This window comes from Myotis daubentonii, chromosome 10 (assembly GCF_963259705.1).
Source record: "Myotis daubentonii chromosome 10, mMyoDau2.1, whole genome shotgun sequence".
Classification (NCBI taxonomy): Eukaryota; Metazoa; Chordata; class Mammalia; order Chiroptera; family Vespertilionidae; genus Myotis; species Myotis daubentonii.
The window spans coordinates 79913016-79940030 of NC_081849.1; the positions used below are offsets into that span (position 1 = coordinate 79913016).

Consider the following 27015-nt stretch of genomic DNA (forward strand, 5'->3'; position numbering starts at 1 on the left):
CTGCCTCCATAAGGCTCAGAAATCAATTAATTAGGACAACCCAAGGTCGTTCCGTTCCTGAGACTACTAGTAAAAATTTGCTTTGTATTTCATTTCTCATGCCAAATTACGTCCAGTCAGCATATCAGAGGTTCTGCAATAAAAACAAGTGAATAAATTGCCAACCAGAGAGATACACCCTGAATTTGATTATTCAAACGTCTCCCTTAATCAAATTCCAGGGAGAAATTAAAGTTCAAAAGATTAACAACAGCCTTCCTTGTTAAAGTCCAAAATTTATTTTCTCTAATTTCATATTCTGCTCCTCTCAGCTAAAAGAATTGCCTTTAACCTTCACCCATAATGGCTCCCTGCCAAACTCCCCAGAGCAGTGTAGTGGGAGAGTCCTGTGGCTGACTCCTCTCCCTCCTGTCTCCCAGACCCCACAGAGCAGGGCTGAGGCCCAAGGTTCATTGGTTTGGATTGCCACTACAACAGGTTCTTAGGCTTTCTCATTTTTGGTGTCTCCCCTCCCCTTCCAACACCCAGTTTCCTCCTTCTTCATGACGCCAAACAATGGAGTTAGGATAGAGTGTGGAGGCACAGACGTGAAGCTGTCTCACTCACTGCTTCTGTGTCCCAGCCTTCGTTGGATACTCCCACTTGTTCAGAAAGAACTAGCAACCTGAACATCTGACACACAGGTTTTCTGTCACTAAATAAATATAAAACCCAAACGTTTCTCCTTTACTTTCTGAGAAGCATCGATCTCTACCGCCCATCCCTCTGCCAAGATGTGCCGATGTCTCCTAGCAAGAATCTACCCTCCAGCCTTCTGGGAACTTCTGAGCATTCAATGTGTGTGACCGTCTTTGCTCCACGCGTCATTATGAGAACCTTGGTAACACCGTCCTTAGGGACCATGCCACATAATGAGACCCACTAGGTTTGGGAACACAGCTTCATAAATAAGAAAAGTAGTTTAACTTACCTACAACTCTAATATCAATTTTTGTAATCATTACAACCATTTTTGATAAATAGCTTCTGACATTTAAAATACAGCTCTCAAATATCCCTTCTCATTAAAAAGAAAAATAAGCGGAAGATGTGGAAACAGCCGTTCCTCCTGGCCCTATTAATGGATGGTTGGCTTTTTAAATAAATGCTTTCACTATAAAACTAAAACATGCATATTATAAAACACTTGGAAAACCCAGAAAACTAGACAGAAGGAAAAAAGCACATTTAGCCTCATTACCCAAGAAAAGAACATAGTTAACATTTTAATGTTTTCATTTATGGCTTCTTCATGTATGCTTATGAAGTATTTCTTTGGATAGAAAATGGGTCAATTACCCTATTAAATTAAGCTATTCGTTTAATGTAATTCTAAATGGCTTTTTTTTTTTTTTACTAGAATGCAATTCTAATAAAAATTCCCATGGATTTAGTTTAGAACTAATTCACTCTAAGTTTAACCAAAAGTATAAATGGATCAGACTGCAAAAGAAAAAGTTTTGAAATGGCCAGAAAAGAAGCAACCTGGTAATATATATTAAAATTAAAAATGCATATAATCATTGACCTAACAATCCAACTTAAGGAAACTTTCTTTTAAAAGTATAACACTATGCCCTGGTCGGTGTGGCTCAGTTGTTTGGGCATGATCCTGTGCACTGAAAGGTGGCTGATTTGATTCCCAGTCAGGGCGCATGCCTGGATTGCAGACTCAACCCCTGGTAGGGGGCATGCAGGAGGCGGTTGATCAATGTTTCTCTCTCACATCAACATCCTCCTCTCTCTCTCCCTCTCCCTTCCTTTCTCTCTAAAAATTAATAACAATTTTTTTAAAAAATTACAAATATATTTTTTAAAAAATTTTAAAGACTAACACTAGAACACAGAGACATGTCAAAGGGTACATTGGAGTGGCTTGTTTGCTTGGTTTTGGCATTGCCAGTAAAGTGTGTTGAATTCATCACACTTTTCAATTCATGGAACATTAAGTGACATCATCCACACATGGAAGGACCATGTGTCGTGTTTGGTTTTCTTATTAGTGTGTTTCCTTTAGCTCTCCAACCCTCATTTCCTTCTTCCTCTGTCCCCAGTAATCACACACCATGTTATAATGATCCATGCTCTTAGGAAGGGCACCGAAATTGCCTCCTGGGCCTTTTTACCACAAACAATGCATAATGAACACCCCACACTCTTCCTTATGGATCTGTGTGAAGAAATGACAGCGCAAAGGCTGGGGGATGCATCTAAAGCAGGAGTTAAAGGGGAATTATATATATACTAGAAGCCCGATGCACGAAATTCATGCAAGGGGCTCAGCCCTCACAGCTGCCGTGGCTTGCCTCGGCCCTCACAGCCCCAGCTTCATCTGGAAGGTCTTCCGGAAGGACATCTGGAAGGTTGTTCAGATGTCCGGTCTAATTAGCATATTATGCTTATTATTATGCTAGAAGCCCGGTGCATGATATTTGTGCACTGGGGGGTGTAGGGGTCCCTCAGCCCGACCTGCAATCTCTCCAATTTGGGAGCCCTCAGGGGAGCCCTCTCCAATCCAGGAGTTTCTGTCTGTCTTTGCAATCATATGAGCGAATTGTCTGAGATCTCAACTCAGTTTGGTTTGTTGCTTACAGAATAATAGAGGCTTTTTCTTTGCTTCATTGGTGGAGATTTCCTGGAAGTTTTAGGATATCTTCCCTTTAATTTTTCCTAGAAACTCTGATTTTACTTATGTCTCTCATCTTTGCTTTCCCTCTATCCCCCACCACAACAGGAACTTGCTCCAGGCTCACTTTGCTCTAGTGTGTAGGAGATCCGCCTGCCACCAAAACTACTATTCCCAGAATTCCTGGTGCTCCCCGCGATCTTGGTTTTCCCTTCCTGCTCTGTCTCCGTCCCATGGCCTCCCACACTGCCAAGTCCTCCAAGCTGCCGGCTCTTCCTCTCTGCTCTCCATCTGGGGGCTTGGGGAGCCAATTTCCCCAAGCTGCTCCACTTTCTGCCAGCTCTCCTGCTCTGCTCTCTGCCTGGCACCTGTGTATGCAAATTAACCCACCATCTTTGTTGGGTCAATTTGCATACTCACTCCTGATTGGCTGGTCAGCGTAACAGAGGGATGGTCAATTTACATGTTTCTCTTTTATTATATAGGATGGATGTGTGTGTGTGTGTGTACTGACACACACACACACACACCCATATGAAGAAGAAAGTCTGAAAAAGCAATTATTAACTTTTTAACTTTTTATTTTTTTACTGTCCTAAATTATTAGGTAAACATTTTACAAACATATTAGCAGTAACAGTGGAGCTGGAGAGAATTGCACCTTTTCCAAGGTGCAGGGTGAGAATTGCCCATAGTGTGGTGAGACTAGTGGCCCTTCCCATGGCCATGGCTCTTGGGCCTGAGATGTCAGCCCTCACATCTCCCTCTGCTTGTGGACTGGTTTGGTGATCCACTGGGTGCCAGAATTTCTTCGGACAGCCTTATGGACTGGATCAATGAGCATAACCTCAGAGAATTTGTCCGTGGAATCTCCACCAACCCAGGAGGAATGCAGGACTCTCAGAGCCCACAGTGGCATCCAGCTCACTCCTTGGCAACAGAATGAAGACTTGAGCAAACGTTGGCTGGTTAACACCGTGATGGACAGGCTTGCCTTAGGTCGCCCCCTTAGGAACAGGGCATTTGCGGCCACCACAGTGCACACAAATCCGATATATGGCATAACCTTGCTTGGCCTCATATCCCAGCCTGCGCACTTTGTCGGGCTGGATGGGGCAGGGGCCCTGTGGAGTATAGAGATTTGGCGGTACTGCCAAGAGCACACCCTGAGAAGGAAACGCATTACATCAGCCTGCTCCTGGCTATACTTGTAAGCACCCATCTTGGTTTACCAGATGGCTGCAGCCATACAGGAACAAAAGTCCATTATTAACTCCTTAAGTTCCATCTCAACAAGCTAAAAACAAACAAATAGGGACACAAAATCAGCAAATCAGACCCAATGAATGAGAAGAGAAGAAATAAAAAAGAGCAAAAATCAATAAAACACAAAAAATACAATATAGGAGGTCAAGAAAGGTCAAAGGAGACCCCTGGCATCTCCTGCAGAGGAGGAAGGAGGAGGATGGAAGCCCTTCAGTAAAGTTTCTCCCTGGAAAATACGCCTCAGGGATACTCAGCAAGGCCTGGGGCGGACAGGACTGATCCGACTTGGAGAACAGAGAGGGGAGATGCGCCCCTGGGCTGGCAGGTGTCCCCTGCTTGCTTGTTCACCTTTCAGCTCTCAGCTTTCAGTGAGAGATATGGAGTGAGACTGGTGTACTAGAGAGACACAGGGTGGGTCTTACCGAATTGAGCACCATTTCTTTTGAAATGGTCTTGGTTGGGCTAAAGCCCGAGACCCCTCTGGATTTAGAAATGGCTCCAGGCCACATTGTTCTCTTCCCTTTGGTTACTTGAATCATCTAGGAACTCAGCTCTTTATCCACAAAAGAAAACAAAAGACTTCAGTACCTGAGTTTATGGAAATTTTTAGTCTGCTCAAAAAATTCTATTTCGATACGTCCTTAGGGGAGGAAAGGAACACATTTTCCATGAAACTCTTAAAAATTATTCTCTAGTCTCATTAAGAAATATAACGCAAAAATCCACTAAGGACAATGTTCCCTCTTTATACAAAAGGTTACTGTAGAAAATACCATAATAAGAATGTTGCAAACGAAAGAGAGATGGAGATTACCCTAATACATATTCTTGCAATAAAAACTGAACTGGTAGTTGATTGAAAGTGTAGAGGAAAATGAGTTGTTTTGAAAAATTACACAGACATTATCTCTCATAGAGGTCAACATCATAAAGAGGACATGTTCAAAGTAGTCTGTACTCAGCCTGACAGTTGGTAGTTTGTCTTAATTACCTTTGAGAATAGAGTTTTAAAGAAAACAATGCCTTTAATGGTTTGTTCTGATCTCGTTTTTGTTCTGGTCAATATTTCTGTTAATGACCGGGATGTGGATAGGAATAATATGCTGATCTAATAACCCTAACCAGAGATGATGGGGAGAGGGGTTAGGGAGGGCTCAAGGGTGGCTGCCCCAGCATGAGAAGCAGAGATCATTAATGGTTCAGAGGGCGGGGCCAGGGTCCCATATGGACCAGCCTGTCAGCCAGGAGCCGTCCTCTATCAGCCAGGCATGGGCTTATTTAGTTACAAGGTCAGGGGCAACCCACAATTCTTGCGTGGCATCTGGGACAGGGGAAGCCAGAGCCCCAGGGTATGCTGAGCCCATCATGGACTTGAGCTGCATGGCTCAGGATTTAGTTCTGGGTTCTACTCATGAAATCCTTAACGCAAGCGCACTGGTCCCAGTTCAGAGGAGGACAACTGAGATGGGTGAGGCATCAACATATTGTCACCAGGGAGCTAGTGAAGAAACAAATGGAGAGGAGCTGTATGGAAGACATAATGTGTGTCCTCAAATACTTGAAGGGGGTCACACAGTGACAGGACTAGACTGACTGCTATTGCCAAGGGCTGCTGGCTGCACATCGGTGCGAGGTAGAGGCACCTATGTAGGAAGGATGAGCCCACCGCTGAGGGTTCAAACAGAGGCATCCATTAGGGAGGACTGCGGGGCATTCTTGGGTTAGGAATAGTGGTGGCTGGGGATGGCCAAGGATTAGAAGACTGGCCCAGGTGACCTCCATGGTGACCTCCACACCACAATTCTAGGAGCTCCCAGTGAAGCAGGCTTGCTCTGGTGTACTCCTCCTTCCTCTCACCGTTCGTATGAAAGTTCTTTTTTCTGTGTGCTGCCTTCTTCAGCGAGTCCACACAAAGAGCTTTCCTCTCATGTGTTAAGATCCTTGACAGTGCTCCCCACATCCTGCCCCGTGCCAGGCTGCGTCATTAACGTGTCTTTCTTCCCATGCGACCATGAGCTCTGATAAAGTAGGACAGGCTCTGACTTCCTGTCAATCACACGCCCTTTGCCTTGCCATCATTGTAAACATCCTGTAAGCAACTTGGAAAATAGACAAACCTGCTTTTAAAAAAGGGGGTGAGAGACCTCAAGAACTCAGAGGACAAGCCAAGTCTGAAATGCTCCATTATGTAACTAATTCACGTTGTACTTACAGAAAAAAAGTTCATCACAACTGAAAAATATCTTTTACTCATTGTCAGCTATACGATGGCCCAGGGTTGGAAAGAAGAGGGATTCAGAAACTTCAGAAACACAGAGTCTCATTAAAGCATTTTTGGAAGCCCAGAGCTCTGATTACACCAACTCTCACGTGCAGGATGACCACGCCCCAAACTGACCATTGATTTTTCCAGAATCAGTAAATGGGCCATCCTATCTACCCATTCCCTGGATGTGCAAGTTGGTCTCCTGGTTCTCCTTCGCTGCGCCTAAGGCCCAGAGTTAACTTGCAAATTTGTGGTCTTCACTCTGCAGGGGTAAGTTATGAGCTAGGTCTTTTAGACTCCTCAGCACTGGGGGTGCTATCACCTTGCCCTCCCCCCCCCCCATCACTACATGGGTGGAAGCAAAGAAAAAGGCCACCTATTAAGTCAGAACAGATGTATTTGAGATCAATAATATATTTGAGATGGTCAGAAGTCAAGTTATTAGAATAGCTTCCTGTTGTGGCAAAATTAGGATATGCTTTGATAACATTGTTTAGAATTAAATTTTTCAATAATTTGTGTCAACATTTGTCCATGTGTGTGCTACTCATCGACATCACTTTCTACGAGTAAGGGTTCAAAACAGGCAGAATAAGAAATCATTAACCCCTGGGAGATCATGGCCTCTGTGGGGTCTGGGGTTTAAAACAGCTGATGTCAGGAAATAAGAGACAGAGAAGCCAGGAGAATTGTAATAAGGGGCTCTCTCCTGTGCAGGGCCTGTGCTGGGAAAGCCGGGAGCAGCAGAGGCAGGCTCTGTGAGGGTGCTCGGGGGCAATCCTGGGCTGAGGGCGCTCGGGGGCAATCCTGGGCTGAGGGCCTTAGAGAAAAGGTGCCAGGGCACAGACCAGAGTGCTGCACAAAAGAATCAAGGCTCCCAGGCCTGCCCCTTCCTTCCTTCCTTCCTTCCTTCCTTCCTTCCTTCCTTCCTTCCTTCCTTCCTTCCTTCCTTCCTTCCTTCCTTCCTTCCTTCCCTCCTTCCCTCCTTCCCTCCTTCCTTTCTTTCTTCATCACTCTATCACCTCACAGAAGAGAGGACTGTCTAAGAACTGCCTGAGATTATTACAGGTGAGTCCAATCACCACTCACCACCATCCATCTCCCTGAGAAGGGTGAGAAGATCCGGCCACCATAAGGCCAGGCCCCAGGGAGGCCAATGGGAGCACCAAAGATGTCATGTGATAGGTTCTTCTAAGGCAGCTGTTCTCCACGTTTCTCGCTTGGGCCACGTGTGTTGGCCAATGTTCACTTGCCCAACCTAAACCCATGGGTGTAACTCACCCTTGACAAACATAATTGGCACCCAATTATTTGGCATGACTTTTTTTTAGCATTTCAAATTATGAAAACAATAAAATTAGGCACTTATCTCAAAAAATTGTCCCTTGAAATGAAATGACAATAAAGATAGCCAGCCTCATTTTTTTAAAACTTTCTGGTTTTATTTTGTTTTGTTTTGTTTTTTTAAAGAGTACTGTTTGCTGCCTGTGGGCTTGGCTGAGATAGAGTAAATGGAAGACTTGCAATTCCAATTGTAATAGCTCAGACGCCCTCTCTCTCACTCAGAGTCCAAGTGCTAATGACAGACTGATCTCTCATCTATGTTATTATCTCTAATTGCTGATGAAATTAAAGGATTTGCACACTTTAATGCTGGAGGAGCAGCAATCCCCCTTCATTCATCACAGCAGCCACAGAGCTGACAAGTGTGGGTAATACGGGGTTCTGGAAGCTTATAGACTCTTCTGAAAACTCCCTAAATGAAAGTTTCTCTCAGGTGGAAACATTCTCACATCCAGAGTGCCTTCTCTTCATTCATGTCCCACTGTCCCTAAACATCCAAGAAAAGATAAGACCTTAATCCAGGAATAGGAAGAGGGGGGTGACAGGAGCCCAGTGGGAGAGATACCATCACAGAGAAGGAAAGCTGAGGAGCCTCTTTCTGTCTCTTTCTTGCTTTTCTTTCTTGCTTTTCTTCCTCCCTCCCTTCCTTCCTTCCTTCCTTCCTCCCTTCCTCCCTCCCTTCCTTCCTTCCTTCCTTCCTTCCTTCCTTCCTTCCTCCCTTTTTCACTCTGTCACCTCACAGAGGAGAGGACGGTCTGTGAATGGCCTGAGATTATTACAGATGAGTCCAGTTAACATGTGATAAAAGCACAATCTTGTTTTCTTCCCTACAAGCTTTGCTAGAAACCAAGGACCAGGTTCTTCTTTGCACACAATACTCCGTCCAACACATAACCCAGAAAATTGGGGACTTGTACCTCCCTGGTCCCTTGGTTATTTTCCAAGTAGAGGCAGAATTGTGCAGTGATTAAATACAAAGGCTTTAGCACAGGCCTGACAAGGTTCACATCATGGCCACACTGTTCACCAGCTGTGTCCTGTTGGGCCTCAGTTTTCTCATCTGCTAAGTAGGGGTGATAATAGTACTGCACTGAATTTGTAAAAAGAGACACTACTGTACCTAAACTGATTAGCACGGTACCTGACATGCAGGAGGCACTCACCTTAGGCCACTTGATACCTAACTATTAACAAAAGTGAGAAAAATGGTGGCAAGGTGTGTGGACCATGAAGTCAAATTGGGTCCATAACCTGGATTTAGGGTTTGTTTGTTTTTTTATGTGACATTAAGCAGGTTACTTAATTATCTATGGCTCTGTTTTCATGTCTGTAAAATCGAGATAAAAATAGCCCCTATTTACAGGATCGCTATGAACAGTAAATGTTTTAATCACAAAATGCTTAGAACACAGACCTCATGCATATCAGCTGTCAGTGTGTACTATTCAGCTGGGGAAAGAACCATTTCTACCCTCCCTCCACCAGTCCTATAGCTGGATTGGAAACCAACAAAGGCAGCTTGCTTGGGCTGATTCTAGGTGGCTATTTGGGCCTCTCCTGCCAACTGGTAGCTCATGGGTCCTCCCACTGGCAATGGCAATCCTCCCTAAGCCTTAGTAACTGTGAACTTCCCATCACAACTTTAAATACTCTGGACAGCTGTGAAGGACTCATGCTCTGGGACACTGCACATGAGATGCCTGTAAGGCACGCCTTTCCTGGCCTCATCTCATCCACTGGCCTGCTTACCCAAGACCCAGCCATGAGTTACCTGCTCAATAACTCTCACAGGTAGAGCTGACATTCCCTCCTCTGGGTGGCACAGCTCTTGTTCATAACTATTCTGGGACTTACCATGTGGCATTTGACTACTTGGTTATCATGTGACATCTTCCCAAATAGAAGGGAAGCTCTAGGGCAGTGTTCTCAACCTTCTGGCCCTTTAAATACAGTTCCTCATGTTGTGACCCAACCATAAAATTATTTTCGTTGCTACTTCATCACTGTAATGTTGCTACCGTTATGAATCGTCATGTAAATATCTGATATGCAGGATGGTCTTAGGTGACCCTTGTGAAGGGGTCGTTCGACCGCCAAAGGGGTCACGACCCACAGGTTGAGAACCGCTGCTCTAGGGTGATGACTGTTCCATTCATCCCTGCTTCCTCAAAGCTTTCCTGTGGCCACCACAAAGTATGTGTCTAATATATCTGTTAACCTAAAAACAGTAAACCTTTTGTTTAAAGAATAATTTATTGACTTTTTACAGAGAGGAAGGGAGAGGGATAGAGAGTTAGAAACATCGAGGAGAGAGAAACATCGATCAGCTGCCTCCTGCACACCCCCTACTGGGGATGTGCCCGCAACCAAGGTACATGCCCTTGACCAGAATTGAACCTGGGACCCTGCAGTCAGCAGGCAGACGCTCTACCCACTGAGCCAAACCGGTTAGGGCAAAACAGTAAATCTGTTCAGCAAGCCAGTTTATTATATTCTCAGCTTCTTTCAAGCTCACCCCACTGGCCTGAAGTCATACAGGGCTTGTTTTTTAAATCTCTGTAGCCCTAGGATAGCCAAGTATACAGTAGGTGTTTAATAATTATTTATGGAGTAAGTCAAAGGGAGAACTTGCAAACTGGTTTCTTTTTAACGTAATAACTTATTACCATATAGAGTGAACCAATCTTTCTTGAATCAGATAAATAATACAATGAGTCAAAATTAAAGGGAAATTAAAGATAAATAGTATAATTTAACCAAAACTAAGGTAGCATCTTGTAAGTAGAATGTTTCACCAACCTAATACATCGGCAATTGTTTTGAAATCCTAAGCCTTGCTCCTAAGGTAAACTATGGCAGTTCAAAATTCACTGAGTTTTTAGAATTTGCATTCTGAGATTTCATCCCATTTCTTTAATCAATCCATTAAAAAGGAGCTCAGACAGATGTTTTGCTGTTGTTTTCTTTTTCCACCTATCTCTAAGATTAATGAGAAACCAAGGTTGAGACCGTCCTGTTCCTCTAACTTACTGGCCCTGGGATCTTGAGCAAATTTTTCATTTCTCTAAGCCCCATTATCCTCACCCGCCAACTGAAGATAATTATCATGACTCCTTCGAAGGCCGAGTAATGTTTAAATGACACAATCCCACAAGAAGTGCTGAGCACAATACCTACAATGCTGAACGCATGGAATAAGCATTATTATTGTTTTATTAGCGATACAATTTTTGTTATTAGAGCATGTGCCACACTGCCACCCATGAGCCAGCACTGCCGCCATCTTAGCCCAATATCCTAACTCCAGGTTCCTGTCCTTTGTATCCAAATCATGGAAACTAGGCCACCCTGCCTGTCCTAACCTAACTTGTCAAGTAAGAGAGAGGCTGGCTGATAAGCATTCCAATCACCCTCCCTGCTGTCCGTCTCTGCTACTGAGATTCCAAATTTCCCCTCTATTTCTAAGAATTAAAGTAGGCAACTCTCAATGAGGTTGCTTGCTCCTGGGGGAAGAGAGAAAGGCAACAGAGAAAAATGCTCTAAGACAAAAACTTTCAAAATATTATCTATCCCCAAAGAGTGAAAAGGTATAGCTGGGAAAAACCTGCTAAGTGGGAAATTGTTTTGAAAGGTAATTTGGATTCATTCATTATTTCCCTTCTGTATGTCTCTGATGTCCTTAGAACTCTGATGTCCATTTCCGTTTCATTAAGAAGGAGCTAAGTGAGCACACTCTATGCAAATCACAGCACAAATGCAAACTCTTTAAGATAAATTTGGAAATCAATTTATGTATCAGTGGCAGGGAAAGCAAGGTAAATATAAGAAAAAGAAATGCTTACGTTAGGAAAAAATCCTTGAAGAAAATAGCCCAGGAACTCCTATATTCATCTACGAGGGTAGAGGTAATAGAAAAACAGAAACAGAGTTTTAGGGTTGAGAAAACACCAATAGAATGTTTTCAGTGGCGACCGCATGGATACAAAGTCTACTGGGCACCCCACCTTCCATTGATTATCAAAGGCAACCTTCCCAATGAGGGAAGGGGACACACTGAGGGGACACACTGTTATCCCAGGATTACAGGTGAGGAGGGGGTGCTGCCTGACTGGTACTGGGGTGACTCCTCTAAACATGAAATTAATTGGTGAAAGAATTGCTTCATCTTCTTCATAATCAGAGTCCAACCCTTATCCTAAATATGCTACACATATTAAGCTGTACTAACACAACTATTTGTCTTCTCATAATTGGACAGTCAGTTGACATCCTGTTTTGCCTCCTAACTCTAAGATCGCCATAAAAATATCCAGTTGGATAAAGGAGATGGTTATTATGTGTCACTCCCTCAGTTGGGTAGAGATAAAAATGGAAGGACAGTGATCAGAGCATGGGCTCGAAGACGCGGAACGATAATGCGGGAATTATTGCAAACATCTAAGCAGACAGAAAGAAGCAAAAGGAAGGACCAAGTTAGCTCCATCCAGGAGCCGCCTCTCTTTACTCAGCTCTGTGTGAGTCTCTTAGCAGACATCTCCCCTCCAGCCGTGGATTTCCATGTGAAGCACGTCTTAGTCCTGAAGCCAGGACGCTGATGATGTTCATAATAAGGCACTTTGTGAAGCTGTTATCGCAATCGCTGTTCTAACAGAATGCACGTGTCTGTGGCCTGGTCATCTTCCTGGCTGTGTGTTTAAAGGTTTGATGAGGCATTGTTTCCATTTCAAAAAGTCTTATATAGACAAAGAAAACACAACTACAATTGTTCCTTTTAAAAGACGTAAATTATTTCCCTGTTGAAGTTTTCTTGGCACACAAACTTCTCAGAAACAAAGTGGATATCTATCTCCAAAATGTAGTTATGGTCTCTTTTCCTTTTCAGTTCTAGACCTGATTAGAGAATTCTTCTGCCATCTGGCTCAGTCCTGAGAATCCCAAAACACTGGAATTATGAATTGGAAAAAAAAATCTTTCTATTCGTATCTTCTATTTATGTGTTAGCATAGTGACTGTATGACCAGAAGTATTTCCATGTGTGTGAAAGCTCCACCCTGCTCCCTCCCCGCCCTCTCTGTTCCAGGAAGGATCCTAGACACCAGACTACAAATGCAAGATACAGTGGACTCTATGTTCCAATAGGATTCGGAGAGCATATGTTGCCCTTCCAATTCCTAAATGTCTTAAAATAGGTGCTAAGTACATATGTACCATTTGACTTCTCTTCCAAAAAGTCTTTTTATTGTAAGGAGAAAATTGAGGCAATATGGATCTAGAGAATGGTCACACATGGTTAACAATTAAAGTCCCATTAAATAGATAAAAAATGGGGAGTGGGGAGTTCCATTAGCGTAAATAACTAGAAAACAAGAGGAGATTATTGAATTCTTATCCAAGTAACATATGGTATTTAACTACAACAGATATATGATTGTGTTCTATGTTTAATAATTTGTAGCTCTTCAAAATGTTCTAAGCAGCTCAAATGTTTGACATGTATTATTAAAACACATTCCATCTTTTGTTTCACAATATATATATATATATATATATATATATATATATATATATATATATATATATATATATATATATTTTTACTTGGAGATTTAACTGATGTGGATAATCAAATATGGATAAATATCCTTTTAGTTTGGTTGGTTTATTTCTTTCAAGTCTTGCCTGTCTTACTTTCCATAGAACTCCTTATATGTCCTGATCTGTGTTATACATCAATTCCTCTATTTTTTAATTTTCTAAAGAAAACTATGGAGCTGAGAAATGAGGCTCACCCATGACTCCCACTTTCTCCTGAAATTTTCCAATTTACTCCCTATTTATCAATGATGATGATGATGATGGTGATGATGATGAAACCTTCTATTTTATTGACTCAAATGGCATTCAATAGGAGAGGCCATATAGCCAATGAAACAGAAAATAGAAGTGGAAGGTACTAGAGGGGGTTTCTAGGTAAGCTCCTTTAAAAAGATCTGAGTCCCTGTAGGAAATACAAGGCGAAACTTATAGGATTCCAATGATAATATGAAACATAAACAAACTTGTCGGAGTCTTTGAAAAAAGCATGTGGACAACAACTGGTAGGTCAGGAAATTGAGGTTCTATAGACTACAGTAAAATTAATAAGGGTGCCTGACACCTTGGCATATGAAAGCATTTGTGTGTGTGATTAGTTAATCATCTTGTAAAGGGAATTCCATGGTTTTCTAAAAAGAATTATATGAAAATTTTAAAATATTTCAAAATACAGATCTTGACTTCAAAACATAATTCAAGAAATAAATACGAATATGAAATTGCATTGGATTGAATACAAATATCAACATTTGGAAATCATCCATAAGTACTTCTTTGGTCCAAGAAGAAATCAAAACACACATGACAATATATTGAAGGACATAACGAAAAAAAGAATACTATGTATCGGAATCTAAATGACATTGCTAAAAATATATTCAGAGGAAAATTCATTGCCTTAACCATGAACGAATGGAAGTACACATTAAGCACTTAGTCTAAGAGGTCATATAAAGGACAGCAAACTAAGACAAGGGGGGAAAAAAAGGAATAGATAAGCAACAGCAGCAGCAACCATACCTCAAGAAAATCTTTTGAGGAAATGACCAGATCAGTGCTCAGAGATGAATGTTCAATGCTTGGTGTTTGAAAAACCAGGCAACTTAAATCTCAGTTACATGGGGATGATTGAATAAAGTGTGGCAACATTACCTAAAAGCATTATAGAGAGACACGAGAAATAACCATTCTATTTTTTGATGTAAAAACCTACAATATATGAACTTAAAAAACAGAATGCAAAACCGAGTGCATAATCTATCTCATTCGGGGACTGAGGAGTAAGTTAGCAGTTAATATAACTTCTGTCTTTGCATGTTCAGGTGGTTACTTAGAGTAGGCAAGTTTTACTGTTAAAATTAGAACAATGCAATTCTAAAAGCACGGACCGCTAAATCATATTTCTTCTTGTGTCCTCTCTAAAATGGAACACTGAATTTCATTTCTTTCGGGAATATACCTCATATATCACCGAAACACGTGTAACCCCTTGTACCTAGTAGAGCAAGCAATTACCAGATGTAATACTGCACTTAGCTTTTCTCCAGGGTTCCAAGGATTTCTCTCTGCCTTCGAAGCCGTGTTCTCTCATAGGCTACTGTTATTTCACACTAATGATTTAGTGTCCTCCCACCACATCAGAAAGCAGGGCAACAATAAAGGGACCACGGAAAGTTAACGGGCATGGAAGTCAATGATTGTTTCTAATTGTGTTTCTCTAATTGAGAAGTTCTCCTTTACCAACACCTCTCTGCACCTTTAACACAGGGAATCCTGCTTCCATTTTAAACGAATATTCTGGGAATTAAATGCAGTGACTGCTGTCAAGCACCCCTTCCCTCTCTCCCATATTCCTTCCTACTTTCACCTGCATAATTAACACTCCTCTAACCAACCCATATCTACACTGATTCTCAAAGCGACACAGAGCAGTCCAGGTGCAGCAGCTGCGATGTATCTGACTCAGGCACCACGGGAGACGCGATGGCTAGCAGGAGCCTAGGCTGCCAGCTGGTTCCTTTGAGCGAGAACTCATGGGTGGAGTGTCGATTACCACCTGAGAGTTCATCTCTACAGGCAGTGGCGACGCCTGGGGTCTGAAGGGCAAATCGCCCAGAGAAGTTTGGCTTCCTGTGTCCTAAACCCACCCTCCCTCACCATTCTCCACGTGGCGTGCTTCGTTCAAAGGTATCCAAAGCACCAAACCTGCACTTGAACTTCAAAACAACTACGATCTGTGCCCCCTCTGATCTGAGAATGTGAATTCTCTTGGCGACTCACTCAGAGATGAATCACACTCAGCAGCCGGAGCCACCTGTGGCTTTTGTGATTTAACCTGGAACGATTTAACCTGGAACATGTCTCTGTTCTCTCCAAACCACCCAACATCATCCAGTCCTCCACAGCACCTGCTTAAATAGGTGTGTTTTTTTACAGCCACCAACACCATGTACATTTCAGTTCAGTACAACAGGAATCTGTGAACAGGGTGGCGGTGTCCACAAAGCACTTGGGCCTCTGGGCTGTTTGCAAGAATCGTTGCGAGGGGAGGAAAGGCACCGTCACAGCACGGGGAGGGGCACCATGAGTCTGAGCCGAGCCACATGGGGAACCATGGCTCGTGGCAGTAAGCTGTTCCCAACACAAAGAAATGGTTCACTGCTCTGTGCTCCGGGACCACAGGGCTAAGGGTCCATGTTGTCAGAGGACACACACAAGAAAAGGGGAAGCACCTGCCCATCAGGAATTTTGAGACTCAAGGAAGAGCCCAGAACAATTGGCACATGTTCCTAACACAGTCATCACTCTAAGGAGAAGGGAAGGGAGGGCTTTGACAGTAATGGGCAGGCATTCATCATGCCATCATGCCCGCCCCCCCAGGCCAGGAAGGCAGAATGAGCTCCAGAACCAACCCAAGAGCATTGCCTGTCCGACGAGGGCTGGGCCCTCGTCACCCACACTCCCTCCCTTACCTGGAAGCCTCCCTCCAGGCTCTGGCAGGTGGATGGTGTTTGAGGAAGGCAGCATCCTGAAAGGTGATCCAATGGGTTGTCTGGAAGGCTCCAAACCCGAGGTTAACTACGGCGTCCTGATGCTGAGAGAGAGCAGCAAGCCTATTGGCCCCAAAATAAAGAAATGGGAAAGTTCCCTCCCACTCTGCTTGCTGAGACTACGCATGCCCAGTGACTCAAACTGGGTCCTGAGAAAGGAATGCCCAGGACGATGCGGGGCTCCCTGTGGGTCCTGGAGGGCCAGGAGCAGCCCTCGGGGCTGGCAGTGGCCCCAGAAGGAAGTCCACAGGCAGACAGCAGACATGGCAGCCTGGAAGTAGTGACCTTGAGACTGCTGTTCTCCAAGACAGGGGTTCTCGTCCCCGGATGTTCATTAGAATCACCTGGGGAGCTTCAAAACCTCCCAGTGGCCAGGCTGCCTCCCAGCAGACCCTAGTCCGAACCTTTGGGGCTGAGACCCCAGCACCAGTATTCTCTAGAAGCACAGCAGGGTATTCTAGCCACGGACAAGACAAGAAGGCTGGACCTGGGGAGCAGTAGCCTGTCCTACGCAGGACTCTGAGAGCCCCAGTTTCTAGAGGGAACGCAGAGATCAGAGACCTTGAAGTGAACGACGTTAGCAAGTGTGAAAACAGAACAGACAAGCAAAACCTGCACAAGTAACAGTAAAGTGTAAGCCCATTCCAGGCACTACTCACCTAAGGGTTTCTTAGCTTTCATTTTATATAAATGAAATCAAACACCACACATTCTTTTGTGTCTAACTCTTTTATCATTCAAAATTTATGACTGAGAGATTCTACAGACCATTCGTCCTCATCAGTGTATGTTTTGCATCATGTGGACATGCCACACATTTACCTGCTTCACTGTGAATGAGCACTTCAGAGCGTCCAGCTGGGGGCATTTCCAAGCAGAAGTGCTCTGTTCATCTGGCAGCGAAGCTGCTGTATCGTAGAATATGGATATGCTCAGCCTTAGGTAATGCTGCCAAGACATTCTCCAAAGCACGCGTGCCAACTGACATCACAGCAGCCGTGTATGACAGGCCTCCTCCTACATGTCCTCACCAGCACACCGTGTCTCCCCGGCCTCTCTCATGACTTCACTCTATGTCCTGTGACACATCAATGCCCCCCTCATTTTTGCGGGATTTCTAGGGATGAATTCAGGTGAGGAGCTAGATGCCACGTGCATTATTTGCGGTTCTCAAGAGAAACATAACCAATAGGCTGGATGGCTGGATGGCTGGATGGATGGCTGGATGGATGGATGGATGGATGGCTGGATGGATGGCTGGATGGCTGGATGGATGGATGGATGGATGGATGGATGGATGGATGGATGGATGGATGGCTGGCTGGATGGATGGCTGGCTGGCTGGCTGGCTGGCTGGCTGGCTGGCTGGATGGATGGATGGATGGATGGATGGATGGCTGGCTGGATGGATGGATGGCTGGATGGATGGCTGGATGGCTGGATGGCTGGAGGGATGGATGGATGGATGGATGGATGGCTGGCTGGATGGATGGATGGATGGCTGGATGGCTGGCTGGATGGCTGGCTGGATGGATGGATGGATGGCTGGATGGCTGGATGGATGGATGGATGGATGGATGGCTGGCTGGATGGATGGATGGCTGGATGGATGGCTGGATGGCTGGATGGCTGGAGGGATGGATGGATGGATGGATGGATGGCTGGCTGGATGGATGGATGGATGGCTGGATGGCTGGCTGGATGGCTGGCTGGATGGATGGATGGATGGCTGGATGGCTGGATGGATGGATGGATGGATGGATGGATGGCTGGATGGCTGGATGGCTGGCTGGATGGCTGGCTGGATGGCTGGATGGCTGGCTGGCTGGATGGATGGATGGATGGATGGATGGATGGATGGATGGATGGATGGCTGGATGGCTGGATGGCTGGATGGATGGATGGTTGGATGGCTGGCTGGATGGCTGGATGGCTGGATGGATGGCTGGATGGATGGCTGGATGGCTGGCTGGATGGATGGATGGATGGATGGCTGGCTGGCTGGCTGGATGGATGGATGGATGGATGGATGGATGGATGGATGGCTGGATGGATGGATGGATGGATGGATGGCTGGATGGATGGATGGATGGCTGGATGGATGGATGGATGGATGGATGGATGGCTGGATGGCTGGCTGGATGGCTGGATGGCTGGCTGGATGGCTGGATGGCTGGATGGATGGATGATAGTTAGATAGATGATAGATCTCACCCAGAAACATCCTCAGGGACACACAGAGAATAATCTCTGAGCAGATGTTCAGGCACCTTGCTGCCCAGTCAAGTTGATACATAAAGTAACTGCCACATTATGTTAATTTGCCATCTTGTCTGCAACCCTTCCTTTTAACTGCTGCATAGTATTCCACCATGAACAGGTATGAAAATATATATGTACTAGTGGCCCAGTGCACGAAATTCATGCGGGGGGGGGGGGGTTCGGGGAGGGGGTGTCCCTCAGCCTGGCCTGCACCCTCTCCAATCTGGGACCCCTTGGGGGATGTCCGACTTGCCCCTAACTGCTTCTGCCTGCCAGCCTGATCACCCCTAACCACTCCCCTGCCAGCCTGATTGATGCCTAACTGCTCCCTTGCCGGCCCAATCACCCCCAATTACCCTCCCCTGCTGGCCTGATCACCCCCAACTGCCCTCCCCTTCTGCGACCCGCCTCCTCCGAGCAAGGCTGTGAGACACCGGGAACAGCTTCCTCCGCATTGCACAGAGCCACAGGACCCCCAGGTCTCAACGTGTGGAGAGGCCGCCGGGCCCCCCCTCTGCTGTGCGCATGGCCACCTTGTGGCGGTCATCTTGTGATGACATCACACACGAAGGCCACCTAGGCTTTATTAGTATAGATGTTTGTGTGTATATACATATATATACACATATATAGTGATACTTTATATCAATGAAAAATATGGATTATTTTATTTAATATTACATTTATGAGTTTTAGCTATCATGTTATATTTGCTGCAGATCATTCTTCTCACACTATTTCATTGTGTGACCACATGGGAATGTCTTCATCCAGCCTACTACTGATGGGCATGTGGGCAGTTTCCAGCTGGGAGCGTCTTGTTGATACTGTCACCATAAATATTTGAGTTGCTTCTGATTTGTTTCTGAACCATGGATGTTACAAAGGCAAATATCTGTGTGTCTCCTTGTACATAGACATACATGTTTCTCTTGGGCAGCCACATGTCAAGAAGTGACCATATGGACCATAGGTTGGAAGAAAACCACCCATTCAGGAAGCTCTCTCTCCACCTATTCCCTGTCCATGGCATCTACCAGGTCCTCTCTCTCCACCCTTATCACAAAATGACTTAACCAGCGTCTGTCCTCTCCCAGAAGTGACTCACAGATTTTGTTTACAAATTTGTATTGAAGTAAATCATACCTACAAAAAAGGCACTCACATTTTCAGCGTGTGGTGCAATGCATCTTTCTAAATTGTACATAAGTGACCCAGGTAAAGAGATGGGAATTACCATCACTGAGAATGGAATGATGCATTCCTATAGAACAGGTAATTTCATCTTTACCAATCCTGCCAAACTGCTCTGCAAAGGGACCATGGAACTAACTCTCACACCAGAAGGGAAAAAGTGTGCCCATTTCTTGTCATCTTTGTCAACCTCGGTGGGGTCACACCCTTGCTTTGCTACACGGATAGGTGGGAATTCTGCCCTGTTGTTTTAAGTTGCTTTCCCTCAATTTGTAATATTATTAGGCATCTTTTCCCGTTCATTTGCCAGTGGGACTATTTTTTGCTCATTTCGCTATCTGCTGCTTTGACCCTTTCCCTTAAGAGCCTACAGCTCACACGTTTAGCTGCATAACTCCCTCCTCTTTGCTGCCCCTTCATTGTAGACTTAACATCTTATCTCTAACACACCATATGCGTCCTGAGGCCCTGGGTTATCCTAAAGCTTCCCCAGGAGCCCTCATGAGGGCTCCAGTCTCTTATGATCATCGCGCCTGCCGCCTCTTACCGGGTGGCATTGGCCCCTGGTTGTGGGCATTTGGCTCACCGCGTGTTTTCTGTGTAAGTGGCCAGGATGATGCTTGGTTGCTATCATATGTCCTATTGTTTCCCAGCTGGCCTGCCACCCTTACTCAGGGTAACTTCAAGCCAGGATTTGGTGCAACTCAGTGTGTGTTATAGTAAAAGCAGCCCTGTCCAGGAATTTTGGAAGACACGGGCTAGCATCTCATTTCCATCCCCAGCTGTGGGGTCCTGGACAAGTCACTCCACCTCTCAGACTTTCCTGGTGTAAAATGACAACATACAGACGCACGTGCTGCCTGCCGCACAGAGTGGTTGCATATCAATGAAAGAACGCTGAGGCGTTGAGAGGACCTCGCAGGCACCAATCCCAGTCATCACCAGGGATGTGGCTTGTTGACAAACACAGACCCAGGCTTTCCAGAGAGCTGCCCTGTGCAAGCCGGGGTGGGGGGGAAGGGTGGGTGTGAGAGACAAACGTGCGCTTGTTTACTGAAATGACGTGCAGGCTGCGGAGGGAATGGCTGGGTGACGATTGTAAATCAGAAGGCAACCTCAGCTGAAGCAAATGCATAATTACGATTGGATTTCAGAAGGGCAAACATGATCTGAATTAATCAACCTGTGATCAGTCTAACTTCCTCTGTGGCTAAAATTGTTGCAAAAGGGTGTGGGGGAGGGGTCCCTTCTGGGGGGAAAGCACACCTGGGCAGGGAGGCCTGTCCGGGGAGCCGTTCCAGGGTCCAGGCCTGGCCCTGGGTGGGCTGTAGGAGCTGAGGCTGGCAGCTCCCTCCCTGATCGTGGCTGCTGAGAGAGCAGCACGTGGATACGCCCTGCCGTCAGCCAGCTCTTCAATGAGGGCTCGGAGGGCTCTGCGCCTCTGCTCAGCACAGCTCCCGCCAGAGCCTGGGAGGCCGCGGAGGTGCGGCTGCTGCCGGCTCTCAGGAGGACCTGGACTCTCTTCCTTGGCTCTGGGCCCCCGAGCCATGCCAGCCAACCTCACAGAGGGCAGCCCCAACTCCAGCGGGACCCCGCAGACCCCGGATTCTCACACGGTCGTCTGCTTCCCCACAACTCCCACGGAAGTGATGGAAGAAGAGGAGTGGGGCTCCTTCTACTCCTCCTTCAAGGTGAGTGTCCTGCCCTCCACCCTCCACGCTGATGGGGAAGAAGGGACAAGCGGAGGTCAGGAGACCCCCGTGGAAATAGCCGGTGTGGCAGTTCCTTCTCTTTACTTAAAAGAATGAGAGATACCAAACTGATGAGCTACAGCCACAGTTTCTATAGACACTTCGAGGACCTGTATTGTCGTTTTTGATGAATAGGGCTCTTTCTTTTCCCTGCGGCTGCTGAAAATGCGGGATTTGAGTGGGTGATTTTTAAAAGTTTTCTCTTCTTTCCTCGGGAGAAAGTCCATTTAATGAATCCTTTAGTTGTGCTTGAAATGTGTGTCTTGTAAGGGTCGGTGCCGTGAGTGTTTCGCTGGGAACAGCAGAGGGGTGACCGCACCTTCCCCCCGGGACAGGAAGTGCAGGAGGGAAGGCAGGCCCGCACTCCACTGAGCCTTTGCCCTGAGCAGCAGGAAGAATAGATGCCTGCCTGCAGTGGGTGCTGGGACTCTGAGCAACAGGTGTCCTCAGAACGAGCAAAGGAATGCGAGTTTGGTGAGTTTCCTCTTGAAAGCACCCAGGGGCCGGTGAGGACGTGATTCTCATGAAGCTCACCCTGGTCCCCCTTCGACAACACGCTGCGGTCCGGGCCCCCCGGGGCGTCTGGAAAACCGGTCTCCGGCTTCCTGGGCAGGATGCCTGGGGTGTCAGGTTATTTCACCCGCTGCCCGTTGGCGCGTTCGGCCACGACACTAATTCCCGTGCCTCAAACTGGTCCTTTGTGCCCCAAAGGAAAACACTCCACGAAAAGTTCAGCAGTTTATTGGAAAACCCCCTTGGTGTTCTGGAAATGAGGTGGTTTTACACAACCAGGCAGCATGACTGGAGCATCCCCCCTCCCACGGGAGCTTTGCTTCTGCGCCGACCCCCAGAATAAAACCTTCCGCAGGAGCTGTCCCTAGAGCCAGCCTCGCTCCTCGGGGACCGGGCTGCGAGGCACAGCAGAGCCCATAAGCCACCGAGGCAGGCTGCCCGGGCCCAGGCCCTGCAACCACCTCGTAGAGCAGGTGCACGCACAGCCAGCCGGCTGCCGGCTCCACAACAGAAAGCAATGCACGCTGAAAGGGGCTGTGTTGCCAGTGACCGAGGACCGAGCAGGCCCCTCCCTCCGTGAAATCCGCGCTGACCCAGAGCTGCTGCTGGAGAGGCAGGCACTGTGCCCCGGGAAGCCCCGGGCCGCATCCGCCGCCGCTTTGATAGTTACAGAGCGTGACAGCCAACAGCGGAGAGAGACTGGCCTTTGCAAAAGGGATAATAGCAGCGAGGCGGCCGTTCTGAGACAGGTAATCATCGCTCTCACCGGCCCTGGCCGGGGGCTCAGCAGTTAGCGTCGCCCTGTAGGCCAAGGTTGCAGGGTTGATCAGGGCTCATACCAGAATCAACCAGGGAACGCATAAGTAAGTGGGACCGCAGAGTGACGTTTCTCCCTCACAGTCACTCTCGGCTGAAAGCCTGCGTGCCAGGTGAGTCAACACAGCTCCTGGAGGGGTCTGTTGGCGACAAGGACAAACCCATCGCTGCTCGATCTCCGCTAGTGTTTGTGCAGCCTCGTCCCTGAGCACTAATAGGAATCTCCTGGTTTTTGTCTCATTCCTATTGACATGTTTGCCCTCACACAGCTAGACTATCGGCCGAGGGGAGAAGCAGAGAGAGAGCAGGCCCAGAGCTTACCACGTTCCACGTCGGCTTCTGAGAGATGCAGGCGCTGACTAAAGGCAGTGATTTTCCATTCGACGTGGTCCGAGGTGGTGTTTCTGGGAGCCCAGCTCAGCGTAACTTTCTTCTGTGACCCCCGTGGAGCATGAGCAGTTTGGAGGCACTGCTGATGCAGAAAGAGTTCTGATAAAATAAAATTAAAAAACCCTCGATCACTGGGTTGCTTTGATCCCACAGGCGTCTCAAGAAGGAAGTCAGAATTGTGCTTGCTTACAATCTTCCAAGCGTGTGCTTTTAAACCCCATTGCCTTTACCAAAAGCAGGAAAAATGTCATAAAAATAAAAAAATCAGCAGAATAACAACATCCATACCCATCTACCTCATTTGCTGTGGGCTCCCTTGATGACGGGACTCCTTCTGAGTGACTTCTGTGAAGTATCTCATTTAATTCTCACAGTTCATGGGGTATCCTCCCATCTGGAATTGCTTTCCATCTTCATCTTTGTTTAAGGGTCCTGTTGGGTTGCTTCCACCATGAAGCCCCCCTTGACTTATTCCTCCTCTGAATTCCAATGGTATCCTGGGAATACACAATGAACATTTCCTGCAGAAATGAAGTGTGAGGTTCTGTTTCTGTCAGTTGCCTACATGTTGTCAGGCTGGGCAGCAGAAAACTTGCTTTCTCCATGACGGCGGTGGGGGTCTGTTAAACATGACTCCACGTGTCAGCCCTGCCCTGCCTGGCCTCTGCCAGCCTGACGCACTGCAGCCTTCTCTGCAGGCACATTCCGTGCATATTTATCCCATTTCTAAGCCAACGTGACCAAAGTACATTATAGATTCCGGCGGGTGGGGTATGGAATTCGTTGTGGCATCATGGACTGGGACCCTGGTCCCTGGGTGAGCTGGGGAACTGTACCCACTGCCTTGCAGCCATTCCTAGACTCAGCTGTCTTGCCTCAGCTACATGCCTGGTCTTCTAACTTAGTCTCCTACCGAGCACTCTAGTTCTCCTCTGCACCCCTCAGCTCTCTTGGCAGAAGACAGGGTTTCCCTGTCGAGATCTTACTGGCCCTTGCCTTTTCCCCTTTCCCGTCGCCACCCCCAAGTTCCTGCCCTGCTCCCCACGCTGCTCTAACCTACTCACCACTCCAGGAGTGGGTCAGGAGTGAGCTCACCACCCTCTTCCTCTATCACAGGGGTGGGCAACGTCCATCCCACGGAATCATTTGGTCTGGCCCTGCCAAGGCTTTAGGGGCGAGTTCACTAAACATTTGACCAAGCAGAGCAGCTGATGTGTAAGCCAGTCATTTCGTATGGCCCGTGAATGATGTTATAAATATCCGAAGAGCCCTTGGTAGAAAAAAGGTTCCACATCCCTGCTCGTGAACTTCAAGTGACTAACACTGTGTGGCCCTGGGTTCAAGGTCCTCCGCTCGGGCCCTTCCCAGCTTCCAGTTTCTCCTACTTTCGAGGTCCCGTCCAGCTCACTTCCTCAAGCCCCAAACCCCAGCCTTAGGGATTATCTGGGCTTCACGAATCCACCAGACGTTTGCAAGGAGGATGGGACCTGTCTCGTGAGAAAGGAACCCGGGGACCTGAATAGAAAGCCGTCAGAGAGGAAGACAGAGATGGAATAGTGGCCTCTTCATAACAGCCTTTAACTTTGCGGGGGAGCCCGCCAGCAGTGCTTCCCAAATCTCTGATTCTTAATGATGAGAAAATTAACTCAAAGCAACTGGGAGGGAAACTCGACGCGGTGAGTAAATTGCCGAAGTTATAAAATAATGCAAATGAGCTCAGTTTTATGGCTGGTTCTTAGCTGAGGGGAGAAGCCTGAACCAAGGCTGCTGGGTCTCCAGATACTACCTGATGGCCATCTCTCATGAGTCTCCTTTAGTGAGTAGTTACAGACGCACACAATTAGTCCAACTATTGTTTGTATGCAAATGACGGCTCCCAAGTGTTTGGCAGTGATTGGCCACAGTGCCGTCCCCTCCTTTGCTTGTTCTCCGGGTCTGTGGACCTACTGTCCACTTTCCTAACATGTTCTTCCTCCATTAATGTCACCAAAGCAAATTCCAGTTCAACCCATGCACCAATTATCTCACACTGGGCTTACAGCAAGAGCTCAATTTAAGAAGCTTAAGGATACTGTGCTGTTTGTTGTCATTGTATTTAGTAGTAGGTTTCTGACTTGTTTGTAAGAACTCACTCTCCCTACTGAGTGCCAGTGGTTTCACCTTCAGGGACGGCCACGCCCGCTCCTCCCTGCCCACTTCCTGCTTCCCGGAACCCTCCTCCATGACTTGCTTGTCTCCCTTCCTGCGCTGGACACAGGACGACGTCAGTGATGCCTGCCTGGAGCCCAGGAGCCCTTGGTCCCCTTGGCTTCCCGTGTACCTGCTGCCGGTTATAACCAGGGGTCTTGCATGCACATCATGCGCTTTTACCCTCTTCTGATTCGTTCCCCTCGGTCTGTTCATTCTGAGTTTCTCCCGCTGAATCCTGCCGATGTTCATCAGGAAATTACTACTCGCCGCGCTCAGTGAAAATCATTATTCAAGGTCTGCTCTTTACTGCCTGTTCCTGCTGCACAGACCTGACAGTCCCCTTCGAATCCTCTACACTAGGCAAGCTCCACCCTGTCCACTTTGGCTCCGTGTCACAGAGAAAGGCACAGGGGTGCTGGCTGGCCCCCCAAGATGCCATGCGGTTCCCAAGTCGCACACTCCAGTCGTGAGAAAGGAAAACTTTATCAACTATGTTTCTCTTTGCGTGACTAACGCATCTGGTGGCAAGACACATAATCTTAGTGAATCCACAGCACACTCGGTCGTTACACAGTTTTTCGGCCTGTGTGTGTGTGGGGGGGGGAGGGGCGGAGGTTCCCCGTTGTCTGACTCTAGGGGGGGCGTGGAAGCTGTAAGGGGTGCGCCTCTGCAGTGTGGGCCCGTGTGAGGCAGGGGTGAGGGAGGGGTCAGAGCACGTGGGCATCAGCTGAGAGGAAGAGTGCTGCTGGCCTCAGAAGTGGGCGTCCCGGTCCCCACCTTGTGTGGGTCCCCACCTTGTGTGGGTCCCCATCTGGCCCAGGCCAGGCTTGCACTGCCTTCTCCTACAGCATCCCTGTCATTCTCCCTCCAGGGACACAGATGGTCACAGCTCCTTCCTGCCCTGTCTCATCGTGGCTACGTCGTAGTGTCCTTACTGGGAATGTGAAATTTCACTTCTTCACTCCTGATTCTGGGCGGCAGAAAACCGAGTGGGTTGTCTTCTCGTTCCTTCTCTACCCATGTGGCCATCATAGTCAGACAACTCTCACACCAGACAGCTGGGAAAACCCCCAGGGCTGCCATTCCCTGCTATCTATTCATCACCCCCCTTCTCGTCCTGAACCCCAAATCCAGCAGGTGTCGTCTCTTCCTCTCTCAGTGTTCTAACCTTGGAGGTGGCAATATGAAGTCCTCTCACCAGTGCCTCTTCTCCTGACATCTGCCCCACCGCTGTGCCCTCCCACGCTCCTGTGTCCCTTAGCTTCTTTCTCTCATGGGGAAACTGACACACTGCTCTCCCACACTTCTGACTCCAGGCTGTCTGTTCTGAATGGGCAAGGACACGACCTCTCGAGGGAGAAAGCCGATTCTCTTCCCGCTGTTAGAACGTCCTCCGAGGGGCGTTGGAAAGACTGAGCTGACTCCTTTCTCTCCTGCACCGAGTGGGGGATTTCTCACTGAGGGCACATGGGGTTCAGCTCTCTGGCTGCCTGGCTCGGGGAGGCTTTCTCTAGGGGATGGGAGAGAGGGCATCCATGAAAGCTTCAAAACACCACCCTGACATTCTCAGAATGTTCCCAGCCATGAACTCGAGTGGACAAGATTGTAACTGTATTTTTCAGAACTTATTTTGGCTTCTCTCTGGGCCTCTCAGTCTCCCTGACTGTAGAAAATGTAGCCCAGTCATCTCCAGGCGTAAACTCAGACAGTTAT

At 47.1% G+C, this 27015-nt stretch overlaps 1 protein-coding gene and 1 pseudogene across 2 annotated transcripts in view; one reads left to right on the top strand and one right to left on the bottom strand.

Annotated features, from left to right (window-relative positions):
- Window positions 1–3370: 3370 nt before the first annotated feature.
- LOC132211538 (large ribosomal subunit protein eL15-like) lies at window positions 3371–3887 on the bottom strand (annotated as a pseudogene).
- A 17302-nt stretch (window positions 3888–21189) lies between these two features.
- NPSR1 (neuropeptide S receptor 1) overlaps window positions 21190–27015 on the top strand; it is a 69809-nt gene continuing 63983 nt past the window's right edge. For both annotated transcript variants that reach the window (XM_059656177.1, XM_059656178.1), the window contains exon 1: window positions 21190–21333. In XM_059656177.1, coding sequence (XP_059512160.1) covers window positions 21190–21333 — 144 coding nt within the window. The remainder of the gene's footprint in view (window positions 21334–27015) is intronic.